The sequence below is a fragment of the Cnephaeus nilssonii genome (genome assembly GCF_951640355.1).
Source record: "Cnephaeus nilssonii genome assembly, chromosome: 17".
In the NCBI taxonomy this organism is placed as follows: Eukaryota; Metazoa; Chordata; class Mammalia; order Chiroptera; family Vespertilionidae; genus Cnephaeus; species Cnephaeus nilssonii.
The window spans coordinates 30,335,720-30,350,315 of record NC_137088.1 but is presented as its reverse complement, the minus strand read 5'-3'; the positions used below and the strand labels follow the sequence as shown (position 1 = coordinate 30,350,315).

The 14,596-nt window shown below is 39.7% G+C and overlaps 1 protein-coding gene across 1 annotated transcript; it reads left to right on the top strand.

Annotated features, from left to right (window-relative positions):
- The first annotated feature begins 193 nt into the window (after window positions 1-193).
- Window positions 194-13,478, top strand: DBR1 (debranching RNA lariats 1). Its single transcript, XM_079794989.1, has 8 exons — window positions 194-519; window positions 1,201-1,325; window positions 4,003-4,083; window positions 6,299-6,384; window positions 8,046-8,270; window positions 11,433-11,513; window positions 11,769-11,914; window positions 12,343-13,478. The coding sequence occupies exons 1-8, from the start codon at window positions 323-325 to the stop codon at window positions 13,034-13,036; spliced, it is 1,635 nt and encodes a 544-aa protein (XP_079651115.1). The 5' UTR covers window positions 194-322; the 3' UTR covers window positions 13,037-13,478.
- The last annotated feature ends 1,118 nt before the right edge of the window (window positions 13,479-14,596 follow it).

Here is a 14,596-nt window from a genome sequence, read left to right as displayed (position 1 = left end):
ATTGCACCGCGCACTTATTTATCTGGGGACTTTTGTTTTTATTTCCTCAGTATTGTGGTTGTGATTTTTATTATCCGTCAGACCGCTCAGACTTAAAGACCCGAATCCTCTCCGAAAACTCTTGGGAATTCTGGGGTTAAATCCGCCTTATCTCTCGCGAGATTTGAAACCGGAAGTGAAATGTATTTCAGGCGACTGGACGAGGTGGCGGCTCAGTTCACGTTGGCGGGAGCTGAGCGATCCGTCTGGCTTTGGCTCTCCGCACCGGGCTCGCTCTGCTCTAGGGGGTTGCGGGCAGCGCCCCCCGCCCGGGGCCGGCAGGATGCGGGTGGCCGTGGCCGGCTGCTGCCACGGGGAGCTGGACAAGATCTACGAGACGCTGGCGCTGGCGGAGCGGCGCGGCGCGGGGCCCATCGACCTGCTGCTGTGCTGCGGCGACTTCCAGGCGGTGCGCAACGAGGCGGACCTGCGCTGCATGGCCGTGCCCCCCAAGTACCGCCACATGCAGACCTTCTACCGGTGAGGCGCGGCTCGGCCCTGGCACCCGCGGCGAGGTGTGGCTCGCCAGCCGTGGGAGGAGCCCGGGCTGGGTTTGAGTCCCTCTGTCCTAGTTTCCATGTTCGTTCACGCCGTGCATCTATAGGAACTGGCGGGCGTTCAGTCAATGTCGCTTCTCTCTCTTCCCCGGTGCGATCTGTTTCGGGAGGGGTCGCAGCCTGAGGGTAAAACCTGAAGGGAGAGGCTGAAAGGTTAATCTACTTGTACTGGATGGGATTCCGGGACTAGTGGACGCCGTGATCCTGGAGTTTTCATTGGGCGCCTGCGCCGCGCTAATCCCGGTTCTGGAAGCTAAGAACTGACAACGTTTGTGACCTCTCTGAACCACTAGGTGCAGCCCTTCATTCTTAAGGACAAGGATAGGCACTTTAAACAATTCTTTATTTTAGTTTTCAATTACAGTTTACGTTAAGTATTATTTTGTATTAGTTTCAGGTGTACAACATAGACAAAGATATACTTTACAAGAGTATGGCTAGTTTGTTTAGAAAGTGCTTTTTAACTTTAAGGGATGAGCTCAGATTTTTCCTTAAGACCTTGTTTTGCTCTTCTGCCGTGTCTAATTGTGTAGGCGCACCTAATTGCTTTTCTCTATGCCTCATTTCTGCTATGCCAACGGACAGCTTTGCTCTTATGTTCCAGGTATTACTCTGGAGAGAAAAAGGCCCCAGTTCTCACAGTCTTCATTGGGGGAAACCATGAAGCCTCAAATCATTTGCAAGAGTTACCCTATGGTGGCTGGGTAGCACCAAACATTTATTATTTAGGTATGTGTTTGTGGGTAAGTTCTTGGTTTGATGGGATGGAAAAGCCTTTTAAAATTTGTATACCAGTTGGGCAGCATCTTCAGGTATATGGTGTTTTGGGAATGTCTCTTAATTTGAATAGGTAATCATGAAAATATGTCCATGCTTCATCTAGTGTTTTAAGCAATCGATAGTAAAACTGCAAAGAACTTACATACTACTTGTAATTCCTTTATTTCCCCCCACTCTTTTATTAAATGAAAAAAATGTGAACTTTTTATTGGAAATTGTTAAACATACACAAAACTAGAGAATAGTACAGGTTTTCCTCAATATTGGAATGTAGAGCATTCCTATGAACACTTTCATAAGGGGAATTTGTGTAAAGCAAATAAGCAATTACCAGTAATTTAAAAATCACCAATGCTGTGGTAACATTAGAAAAAAAATTTTTTTTAGTTGTTGATTTTAGAGAGAGGGAGAGGGAGAGAGAGAGATTTCTCGTTTTACTTATTTATGCATTCATTAGTTAATTCTTTTTTTTTAAAATATATTTCTTTATTGATTTCAGAGAGAAAGGGAGAGGGATAGAGAGATTGAAACATCAATGATGAGAGAGAATCACTGATCGGCTGCCTCCTGCACACCCCACACTGGGGATCGAGCCCACAACCTGGGCATGTGCCCTTGGCCGGAATCGAACCTGGGACCCTTCAGTCTGCAGGCTGACGCTCTATCCACTGAGCCAAACCAGCCAGGGCCATTAGTTAATTCTTGTATGTGCCCCGACTGGGGATTGAACCTGCAACCATGGCTTATTGGGCCAATGCTCTAACCCAGTGGTCGGCAAACTCATTAGTCAACAGAGCCAAATATCAACAGTACAACGATTGAAATTTCTTTTGAGAGCCGAAAACCGACTTCTGCGCATGGGCCACAAAGTTTCAATCGCACTGTACGTGCGCGCCCGCACGTGGTATTTTGTGGAAGAGCCATACTCAAGGGGCCAAAGAGCTGCATGTGGCTCGCGAGCCGCAGTTTGCTGACCAGGGCTCTAACCAACTGAGCTAACTGGCCAGGGTCCTACCAATTACCATTAATTTACATGCAAAAATTTTGAGTATTCCCAGACCCAGGAAATAACCTACTAAATCATACCAATAGGTTTAATTACATCCAGTTTTTTGCTAAGTATGACTCCTTCACAAGCTCTGTTAGGCTTTTGTGCTACCTTCGGACACATCTAGCTAATAGATGCTCAAAATAAATGGAGATAAAGCACAGATGCTCAGACACAGTTAAAAGCTATGGTGGTAGTTCCTGGGGAAGGGGCTTGGTGAGGCCACTGTCCCTGCTCTGGATGCAGGCTACAAAACAAATGCTGAAGCTATTTTGGCTTTGCACCTATTTTCATTAAAGCAAAAATCCTCTTTGGATTTCTTTCAGTTAGTGAAAACAGGCACTCTGGAGAGAAAAAGGCTCCAGTTCTGTAGGTCTTCCATAAAAGTGAAATTGTGTAACATAAACTTTGGAAAAGCTGGAATATTTCTGTATAATGAATTTCCATACCTATTAACTAGTTTCAACCACAATTATTCTGCCATCCTTATTTCAACCCATCCTCCGCTAAACTTTTTTGGTGGGAGAAGGTGACGAGTTATTTTAAAGCAAATTCAAGCCATGATATTTCACCTGTAAACACTCAGTACATATTTTTTTAAGTGATAAGGATTTTAAAAAATACCCACAACTGCAGTACCATTGTTAAACCTAACTAAAGCAACAGTAATTCTTTATTCTCTGTTGCCTAGTTCATGTTTAGATTTCCCTGATCATCACAAAGCTGTCTATTTTACAACTGACTTGTTCATTAGGATCCAAACAAGGTCCATGCATTTCATTGTCATGATGCTAAAGTCTTTTAGGCTCTAGCTGTCCTTTCATCTCTCTCCTTCCCACCCCAATGCCATTTATTTGTTGAAGAAAATGGGAAATTTTCTTGTAGAATTTCCTGCATTCTGCATTTGGCTATTGGAATTCATTGAGTTATTTAACATGTTCCTTTTGTCCTCTGCATTGCCTGTAACCTACATTTAGATTTATAGACCTGATTAGATTCGGGTTCAATGTTAGCCCCTTTAAACCCTATAGTCCTTTTTTCTCTTTACTAAAATGTTTATAGGTGTTTCTGAAAACTACAGAAATTTAATTTCTCTAGTTCATTACTGATTGATCAGCTTTTGACAAGTGCAACATTATGAGAAAGTGAAATTTTTTGTAGATGGTCAGTTTAGAAATGAAACATAGAAACTGCAGGTTCTTTATACCTTATATGTGCTGACTTTCAGATATATGACATATAAATCCATCATAGGACACTTTTTGCCTATTCCCACACCACACCCTCGTATTCCATTAGTTACCAAATTATGTCAATTTCCTCTAAGCACATGTATCTCATTTGTTGTTTTTTTTTCTTTCTGCTTAGTTTCTTGACTGATCTGCTTTTAGGCCTCGCCTCCCTAGTTTACCTTGTATATTGTTGGCATATTACTATGTAAAAGAGTAACCTTATCATGATACTTTATTTTCAAATAATTTTAGGACTGCATGTAATTTTAGGCCTGGAAACTGTTTAGTCAGTTAGTAAAGAGATTGATTTTGCCTATAGTAATCTTATTTAACTGTAATTTCTCAGGTTTGGCAGGTGTAGTAAAATACCGAGGTGTAAGGATTGGTGGAATCTCTGGTATCTTCAAATCTCATGACTATCGAAAAGGTATTGTTGTCCTGACTGTTTTTAAACTTTAAAACTTGCATGCCCCAGAGTAACTTAAGCGTAATATAAAGTTTGCCTTTTTCATTGGATTTCTTCTATGAACTGACTAATTTATTCTTAAGTTTATATTATAAAATATTTTATGCCTATGGAAATATAGAGAACATAGAATGTATTATCTGTGTATCCACCATCAAGTTTCATCAAGACTTAGTATTCTTGCCACTTTTCATTTTGATTTTTTAAGAAATAAAACAGTACAGATACAATTGAAACTCATTATTGTCAGTCCTCAGTCCCATTCCTCTCTTTTTATCCCTCCCTTTCTCATCAGGTAGTCACTGTTCTGAATTTGGTGTTTATCATTCACTTAATTATTTTATATCATTACCGTATATGTAACAGCTTTAAACAGTGTATTATATAACATGTTTTAAACTTCATATGAATGTATCATTTTGCATGTATCTTTCTGCAACTTGCTTCTTTAATATGTTTTTGAAATTCATGTTGATACATGTAACTCTAATATATTCATTTTAGTTTATGAATAGTATTCCATTGCATAAGTATAGTTGATCCTTGAACAATGCAGATGTTAGAGGCTCTAACTCAGATGTTAGAGGCTCTAACTCCTGCATGGTAAAAAAATCCACATATAAGTTTGACTTTCTCAAAACTTAAGTTGTCCCTTGGTATTTGTGAGGGATTGGTTCAAGGACAACCCCCTCTCTCTCCCCCCCCCCCCCCCCCCCCACACACACACTGTTGTGGATACCAAATCCATGGACGTTCTATTCCCCTGTGTAAAATGGTGTATATCAATGCATACAGTTGATCCTCCACATCTGCATACTCCCAACTGCATATCAGAAACAGTACAGGTATTTATTGAAAATAAAATCACCTGTAAGTGGACATACAAGCAGTTCAAACTTGTGTTGTTCAAGGATCAACTATATACCACACTGCACTTACTCACCCTACAATATCTGAATGAATTATACCTTGATTTTAAAATTAAAGGAATAGCTTGTATTCACATTTGATTTTAAAATTTCTTGTATTAAGTTGGGCAGCTAAAACTATCCTCAATGTAACCTTTAAGTCACAAGTTTATGCCCTGTGCTCTGCTCTCTATGATTATAAACTATTGGCATGGACATATAAAAGTAAGCCATCTCCTACATGGCAGATGTGCATGCAAATTGGAACCACTCTTCTGAGGGACAATTGGTAATATCTGTGAAAATTATAAAAGTACTCTAACCCAGCAGTTCTACTCCCAGTAACGTGTCTCTAGGTATATTTTGCATGTGCAAAATGATATATGCAAGTTTATTTATTTCAGTTTTGTTTGTAGTAGCAAAAGTTAGGAACTAGTTAAATATATCATGATATAACTATGCAGTTTAATGCTATGACGCCATTAAAAAAGTAAAGAAAAGGAAAAAGAAGTAGTTCTATATGTAACTAATATGAAAAGAACTCCAAAATAAGTGAAGTGAAAAAACAAGGCACAGAGCATGTATAAAGTATACAGCCATTTGTGTAAAAAAAAAGGGAGGATAAAGAAATAGATGACATGTTGTATGCATAGATGATACCTCTAGAATGAAATTCTAAAACCTGATTAACGCTAGCTGCCTCTAGGTAGTGTTCCTGATGGTGGGGACAGGAGCTGGAGGGACTCCCCCCCGCTCCATTGTTTTGGCAGTTTTATTGCTATAGAATTTATAGGCCATTGTAGGTATACCATTCAATGGTTTTAGTAAATTTATAGAGTTATGCATCCAGATTTTACCACCATCCAGATTTAGACCATTTCTATCACCCCTAAAAGTTTTGTGCCTACTTGTAGTTAATCCGTGCTCCCACCAGCCCTAGGCATCCACTGGTCTACTCTGTAGGAGGAACACTTTGTCTTCTATATCTTTCCGGAGGTATTTTTTTAAACTATGTGAATAAACAATGTGCTTCAAAATTAAATATAATTTCATTTTAAAAACTACAAGTCCCCAAACTTAGATTCATAGTTTGTGACCACTTAGTAATTGAACATATCAACATATAAAGAGCAGTGTTTTTTATAAAATTTTAAGAACCAAAAGCATTGATAGCAGACACAAGTTTTAGGGAAGTATATGTATCTATTTATATAATTTGCAGTATTTAAAGGTGTTGAATACAGCTTATTTCTCTCCTTCAATTTAAGGTCATTTTGAGTGCCCTCCTTATAATTCAGCTACAATAAGGAGTATATATCATGTGAGAAATGTTGAAGTGTATAAATTAAAACAGGTATGTAAAAAGTACAATATGGCAGGCTTGAAAAAATGTTAAAGTAATTCTGTACCAAAATGTGTTTGATCATTTTGGTATATTACTTTCAAGAAGAGCATAATTCATTATTTCTAAAATTTGGATTTGAGTTGTTTTTAGGAGGTTCACAGATGAACATCAAAAAAATTCTTATGGTAATAAATTTATTTTAGTGAGTAAAAATAAAACATTCAACTCATGATTTCAGATATTATTATGGTAAGGCTAAAATATATTGGAATAAAGTGATACTTTAAAGAAAATATTACAATATTTTATTTTAAAGAATGGTATTAAATAGAAAATAAATAATAGTAAAGGTGACAGAAGATATGGGAAAATCATGAAAGTGGTGTCTAAAAACACTGACTCAGCTGGAGAATAGGTGAAGCTAGGTTTTTGTTTGAGAACCATTTCAATGCCTGACACTGGGCTCAGCAGTTTTCACACGAGATATTTCATATCATCGCCACTCAAATTCTGTCAGATTAAGAATGAGAGGCCAAGGCTCAGATAGATAAGCAACCTGCCCAAGATCTTCGAAGTAGTTAAGTGGCAGAGCCTGTCTGAGAGAACTCAGGCCCTTCCCACCATACCACACAGCCTCTATGGGAGCATAAGGATGCTCGCAGGCATTCAATGCCCTACTCATAGCAGTTCCTTCCTTTGAATGCTTTTTCCTTTTCACCAGTCTAAATCCACCAGTCCTTGACCCAGGTTAGATACTACTTCCCAACCAGTATTCTAGTTCAAAGTCATCATATTTCACTGAAAAAACATTTTTAATCCTCACCCGAGGATATAGTTTACTGATTGTTTTTTAGAGAGAGAAACATCAATCGGTTGCCTACTCTACTCGCCCTGACCCGGGATCAAACCTGCCGCCTAGATTTGTTCCCTGATGGGGAATTGAACCAGTAACCTTTCCGTGCACGGGACAATGCTCCAACCAACTGAGCCACACCGCCCAGGGCTTACCTGAATTTTCATTGCACGTATTGCCCATACCAGTTATTCAGTCATATCTCTCTTCTAGTTCGTATTGTCTTGAACACTTACTTAAGTTATTTAAATTTAGTTTTCAAGTATGGTATGAGTAAAGTATGGAGTATATTTTGTGTTCCCCATGAAGACAACAGCCACCTTAAATACTTCTAATATGACTAATGTAGTAAACAGTATTTTTGGTATATACTATGTGAGTCCATTAGGAAAAAAGTGGACTATATCTTTAGGTTTAGTGTATCATTTGCATTAGATGTCTTATGAAATCTGGTGTCTCTGGATCATAAAACAGTGGTTTCTTTACCAAAATGGGAAAAGCACAATGGTTATTACATATTTTAGAAACCCAATGCAAAAGACCATAGCTGATTGGCAGTCTAATCAAAGTGTGTCTCTGTTGACATGCCTTGCTGGAAAATCAGAATGGTTTGTGAGGCGGGGAGAAAGCTGTTTCTTTTTGCCTACGTGAGTGGATAGGTTAGTATTTCTGTGACTCCCTTACATAAAGATCCTTAGAACGATTTACACAAAAATCCAGAGATCTAAGCGGGTAAATGGTATGTGTCAGGGGAGAGAAGGAAGGAGAGTTTGCTTGTGGTTAATCTGTTTTTAAGAGTTTTCTTTTTCTGTTAAAGCTGAAGCAGCCTATGGACATATTCTTATCTCATGATTGGCCAAGAAGTATATACCATTATGGAAATAAGAAGCAACTTCTTAAGACTAAATCTTTTTTCCGACAAGAAGTGGAAAATAACACCTTAGGAAGTCCTGCTGCCTCAGAGCTTCTAGAGCACTTAAAACCAACTTACTGGTTTTCCGCACACCTTCATGTGAAGTTTGCAGCCTTGATGCAGCATCAGGTAGAAAACACAGTATTTTTTCTTCCATTTAACAAACACTTATTGAACATCAGTGGGCTACCCACTGTTGAAACAGTTGTAAAGTTAGAGAAAGAAATGAAAGTTAACTTTCAGAATCCAGTGGGAGGAAGACATAAGTAAGCAAGCAATGATAAAATAGTGTAATAAGTTTGTGACAAAAAGTCCTAGGGCACTGTGGGAGCACCTAAGCCAGACTATGTGGACAAAGAGATGAAGCAAGAGAAGCTTTTCCGAAGGAATTGATGGTGCAGGAAGAAGTAGATTATGAGGGTAATCTATGAGGAGGGACCAATGTGTGCGAAGGCCGGAGGCTGAGAACAGGGTGCCTTTGGGGACTGCAGCTCGTTCCCATGGTGGAGGATAGACGCTGGGGCAAGGTCATAGTGCCATGCTCTGGAGTTTGGGTTTTAACCAGAGGTAATGGGGAAAGTTGGAGAGTGATGAAATACAGATTTTCATTTTTGAGAGATTAGTTTGGCTACAGTTTTGCAGATGGATTGGAGTGATATAAAATAGGAGGCACAGGAGGTTCTTTAAGCAAAAGATGAGATGGTAACCTAAGGCAAAAAAGGAACACAGAGTAAAGCAGAGTCTAGAGCAGTGGTTCTCAACCTTTCTAATGCCGCGACCCTTTAATACAGTTCCTCATGTTGTGGTGACCCCAACCATAAAATTATTTTCGTTGCTACTGCATAACTGTAATTTTGCTACTGTTATGAATCGTAATGTACGTATCTGTGTTTTCCGATGGTCTTAGGCTCTACAGCAGCGGTTCTCAACCTGTGGGTCGCGACCGACAGGTTGAGAACCGCTAGCAGGGTTGCCTAAGACCACCGGAAAACACAGATATGTACATTACAATTCATAACAGTAGCAAAATTACAGTTATGCAGTAGCAATGAAAATAATTTTATGGTTGGGGGTCACCACAACATGAGGAACTGTATTAAAGGGTCGCGGCATTAGAAAGGTTGAGAACCACTAGTCTAGAGAGATTTTGGAAGTAGAATCATCAGGATTTGGTGATGGAGGGAGGAGGGAATCTAGGATGAGTCTAAGTTTGCCTTGGGTAATTGCATGGTGGGAGTGCTTGATAGAAGGTAGAGAATAAATATATACCTATGATTAGGTTTTTATGGAAATATGTGGTTCTTTGTTTCACCTCTGATTCAGACTAAACTCTTGACTTTCCCATAAAGTGTTTCAGAGGGAAAACATTTAGAAGATGCTTGATTAACAAAGTTAGGAGTCCTTGGAGGCTTCTATAGAATTTCTGAGTCTTGAACGTACTAATTAATGGGCATTGCCTTACTCCAAGAGTGGGAAGTGGTTTACAGTGCTTCTCAAACACGCTTGCCAAACACTCTTCAGTGGTAGAGGTCCACTTTAGCTGTGTTCCTCAAGGAGACCAGGCTACTCCTTTCATTTTCCCAAGTCCTAGTCATCTGTTTGTATATCAGTCGCCTTTTCTTTCCTTTTTTAAATATATTTTTATTGATTTCAGAGAGGAAGGGAGAGGGATATAGGAACATCAATGATGAGAGATAATCATCGATTGGCTGCCTCCTGTATGTCCCCCACTGGAGATCAAGCCCACAACCCGGGCATGTGCCCTGTCTGGGAATCAAACTGTGACCTCCTGGTTCATAGGTCAAAGCTCAACCATTGAGCCTTGCCAGTTGGGTTCAGTCACCTTTTTCACATCTGTGTTACTCTCTTCTGTCTCTTAGGGCTCCTGACACGCTTGGATTTTTATTGAAGTATCTGATTTGCTACCTTTCCCCCCTGCATCTTCTGTTGTCAACCAGGGACTTTTACCTCTGTATTAACAACACATTCCATCCCTTTTTCTTGGCTCCTCAACCTCCTCTGACTTTGCCAGTGTTCTCTTATAGCCCCTTCACCAGCCCCAGAGATCACCTTCCTTCAGATCTGTCTGTGACCTCTGTGCCTTCCACCTCTCCGAGTCCCTCTGCAGCACTGAAGTTTGATACTGGGTCCGCAGCAGGACATCCCATAGCTTGTTTCCTTGTATTTTTTCCTCCAGGTGCCTTACTGTTTTCAGTGAGTCACTTTTTTACTGTTTTTAATATGACCTTCTTGTTTGTGACCCCTTCCATATTGCTGTCTGACAATTCCCTTTTCAAAAAATAGCTTTATTGGTGCTTTGGACGGTGGTGCCCAGTGGTTAGAGCGTCGGTCTGCGCACTGAAGGGTTGCAGGTTCAATCCTCGGCCCCGGTCGGGGCAAGTGCAGGAAGCAACCAATCAATGTATCTCTCTTACATCCATATTTCTCTCCTCCCCCTCCCTTCCTCCCTCCCACTCTCTAAAAATCAATGGAAAAAATATCCTTGGGGTGAGGATTAACAACAAAAAAAACTTTATTGGTGTATAATTTACGTAAAATTCATTCAAGTGTATAATTCAGTGATTTTGTGTGTGTGTGCGCACACATCACATAATCCAGTTTTTGAATATTTCCATCATCTGGAAAGATCCTTTGTGTGTGTTTGATGTCAGTCCTTGTTCTCATCCTCAACCCCAGGCAACCACTAACCTGCTTTGTGTCTCTATGGCTTTGCTCTTTCTGAACCTTTCATATAAATGTAATCATAAATATATAGTCTTTGGCATCTGGCTTCTATTATTTGCTTGTTTTTGAGGTTCATTTAGGTTATAGCATGTATCTGTGTTTTATTCATTTTTATTGTTGAATAGTATTTCATTCTATGGGTATATCGCATCTACCTTTGATGTTGTACCTAAGAAATCTTTGCCTAACTCAAGGTAGTGACGGTTTTCCTCTATGATTTCTTCTAAAAACTGTGTACTTTTAACTCTGCCAATTTATTTTTAAGCTCTTCTGTTATCTTGAATCCTTTTGTTATATGCCTTAATATATGTGTTCAGTGCTTTGATTTAACATTATCATCATCACCATTAGTTTCTACTTTGACTTGTGTACGAATGTAAGAAATGAAAGCCAGAGAGTTTAAGTGCCCATTGTTGCCCAAGTGAGTGTAGATCTTAACTGTTGTTCTTTTGACCCACAACTTTGTGTAACAAAGATTGTTTCCATCCTATCAAATGTATGAATTATCTGTGATGTTTTAACATTCTTTCTTAAATCATGGTTTAGGCCAAGGATGAAGGAGAGACTGCCAAAGCAACCAAATTTTTAGCCTTGGACAAATGCTTACCACATAGAGACTTTCTTCAGGTAAGAAGACAATGAAATAACTTTTCAATATAGTTTTACTCTTCCAGTGATTAAGAAAACATTTTAATTTTTGTTTTCTAAATTATTAATTTGTGTATTTTGTAATTTATATAGCCTGAGAATTCTTTGGGAATATTTACATTAATATTTTTAGGCTATTAAATTAAATTCCTTTTAACTTTTATTGTTACATTGAAATCCTTAGACATTAAAAATAGATATGTATTTGTTAAAATTACCCATTTGTTCCTATAGGTAATAGAAATAGATCATGACCCCAGTGCTCCTGATTACTTAGAGTATGATATTGAATGGCTCACTATTCTCAGGGCTACAAACAACCTTATTAATGTAACTGCACGCCTGTGGAATATGCCTGAAAATAATGGCCTGCATACAAGGTAAGCCTGACCTTATTTAGGACTTGCTCTCACCATGCTTGCAAGGTGTTTTTATTAAGAAAAAAAACACAAAAACACACACCTGTTAATGAGTGTAAGAATAATTCAGGGCTTACAAGAAAATGGATTGTTGAGTACCAACCCAAATAATTGTATAAGTGATTAAGTGTGCACAAAACTAATACGGTGGAGATTTGGTTCACATTAAAACAACTTATACTTGCTTTAGGTTGTACGGACAGCTTTTTCTATGAATTATTTTTATTTTGAAATTAACTGTAATTTGTTAAATTAACTGTAATTTTACTAAGTGGAATTTAGATTATCATTTATTTTTTATCCTTGTACCTGATGTTCATAGTTAGATTTCATCATTTATTGTCTGGGGCCAATGATGTATAAAAGACCATTGTTTTGGACTTTTATAGGTGGGATTACAGTCCAACAGAAGAAGCTATGAATGAAGTATTGGAAACATTGAATCGTGACCTCAAAGTTCCATTTAACTTTAGCGTGACGGCTGCTTGTCATGACCCAAGCAAGCCACAGACACAAATGCAGTTGGTTCACAGGATCAACCCTCAGACCACTGAGTTTTGTGCCAAACTTGGCATCACAGACATTAATGTCAGTCTTCAGAAGGCCAAGGAAGAACACCACTTGAGTGGTGAATATGAAGAGCAGGATGAAGGGGGCAGCAATGACTCTGGAGAGGAGCCCAGTGAATATAACACAGACACCTCTGCCCTGTCCTCTGCTAATCCAGATGAAATAGTGTTAGAGGAGGAAGAGGAAGAGGAAGATAGTTTTGTAAGTGCTCATAGTGACATGAATACAACATCTCTAGAACCTTCTTCTGACCAGGCCTCTGACTTTTCTGCAAGCTTCTCTGATGTCAGGATCCTGCCAGGTTCCATGTTTGTTTCTTCTGATGATACATCGGGTTCCCCAGTTAGCAGAGAGGGGAAACCTGGTGAGGCTGTGGAGTCTGAAGATGGGAAGGACTTAACCAGAGCGCCAGGGAAAAGGCTGAGTGATGAGTCTGTACCTGAACAAAGAAAGAAAATTAAGAGGAGGAATCAAGCCATCTATGCTGCAGTGGATGATGACGATGGAGCATGAGAGTGTTTATTGTCTTAATGTGAATACAGATATGTGATTTTTAAGACCATATTTTTAGAGTTGGGTTTTTTGACTCAAGACTAAACTTTGTAATAATGAAGTTATATAGAGAATTGACTTTGCCCTTAGGCCCTTGTATATTTCATATACAAACATATTAAAATTTCATGTCTTTACTAGATTGAGTACCCTTATTTTGAAGACAGATACTACTCACTTTCATTGTTTTCAACACAAACTTGGAAACACATGGAAGGAGGTTAAAGAGAACAGGCTTACTGGGGGGCTTCTGTCCTAGCTGGGGCTGCTGTAACAAAATACCACAGATGACGGCTTAATCAACAGACACCTATTGCTTGTAGTTCTGGAACTGGGAAGTCCAAGATCAAGGTGAAGATGGGGTTCCTGCTCTTTCTGGTTTGTAGATAGCTGCCTTCCTACTGGGTCCTCACCTGGCCTTTCCGTGGTAAATGCTTGTGGAGAGAGAAAGATCTTTGTCTTCCCGTCTTGTAAGAATGCCCCCTTCATGACCTCATTTAAACTTGATGACCTCAGAAAGGCCACCCCTCCAAATACCATTACCTTGGGGTTCAGGGCTTCATCCTCCCAGTTTTGGTGGTGGTGATGGTGGTGGGGGCACAAACATTCAGTCCACAGCAGTTTCTTTCAGCCACATCGGGTACTGCTCATTCTCACAGCCACTCAGTTTTTACAAAGTTCCCTGCCATGTGGACACGTGGCACAGGTGGCGGCTCTGAGATGTTTCCAGTTCCTTACAGAACAAAGAGACTACACACTGACTTACAGAGCTTGAAGGCAAAGCTTGTTCACACAGCCCTCCGCTCCCCAACTGGGGCTGCTGTTTGGTGTGTGCATCTTGCAGACCCTGTTCTTCAGCCTGAAAGGGTGTTGTCTGTGCACAATGGCTGCACTGAGAACAACTGTTTTCCCTTATCTCCCTGCCCTTACCCCCATCCCTTCCTTTATCTGCAAGTAAACTTAAAAACGGGGAAAATGACACGTGTGAGCACGGTAATTTCCAGAACAAACCCAGAAATACCTTCCTGATCGCTATGCAAGGTTTTGTACACAGGAGCATGTTTGACTGGTAAGGCAGAGTGGAGAACAAAAGCATTATTGTCAGAAATGCGAGGCTAGAACCATTAGACACGCAGAACAGTTTAAAATGTCATGGGACCAGGGGATTTTATGCTGGCATGAATTCACCGATTTTCAATTAAAAACAATTGTTTTTCAGGATTTAATGTTGATACTGTCACTTGTCCATAACCTTCAGTTATTCTCACAGGGGTTCCCAAGTGTGAGGCTGTGGATTCTCTCTCACTCCGCAGTGAACGGTCTCTGTTCATTCACCTAAACCCAGGTCTCCAGTCTTCGTTCCAGCTTCAGGACAGTGATGAAAGGAATTGGCGATGGTTTTATTTTTTTGTTGATTTTGTTTTTTTAAATATACCTTTATTGATTTCAGAGAGGAAGGGAGAGGGAGAGAGAGAGAAACATCAATGATGAGAGAGAACCATAGATCGGCTGCCTCCTGCA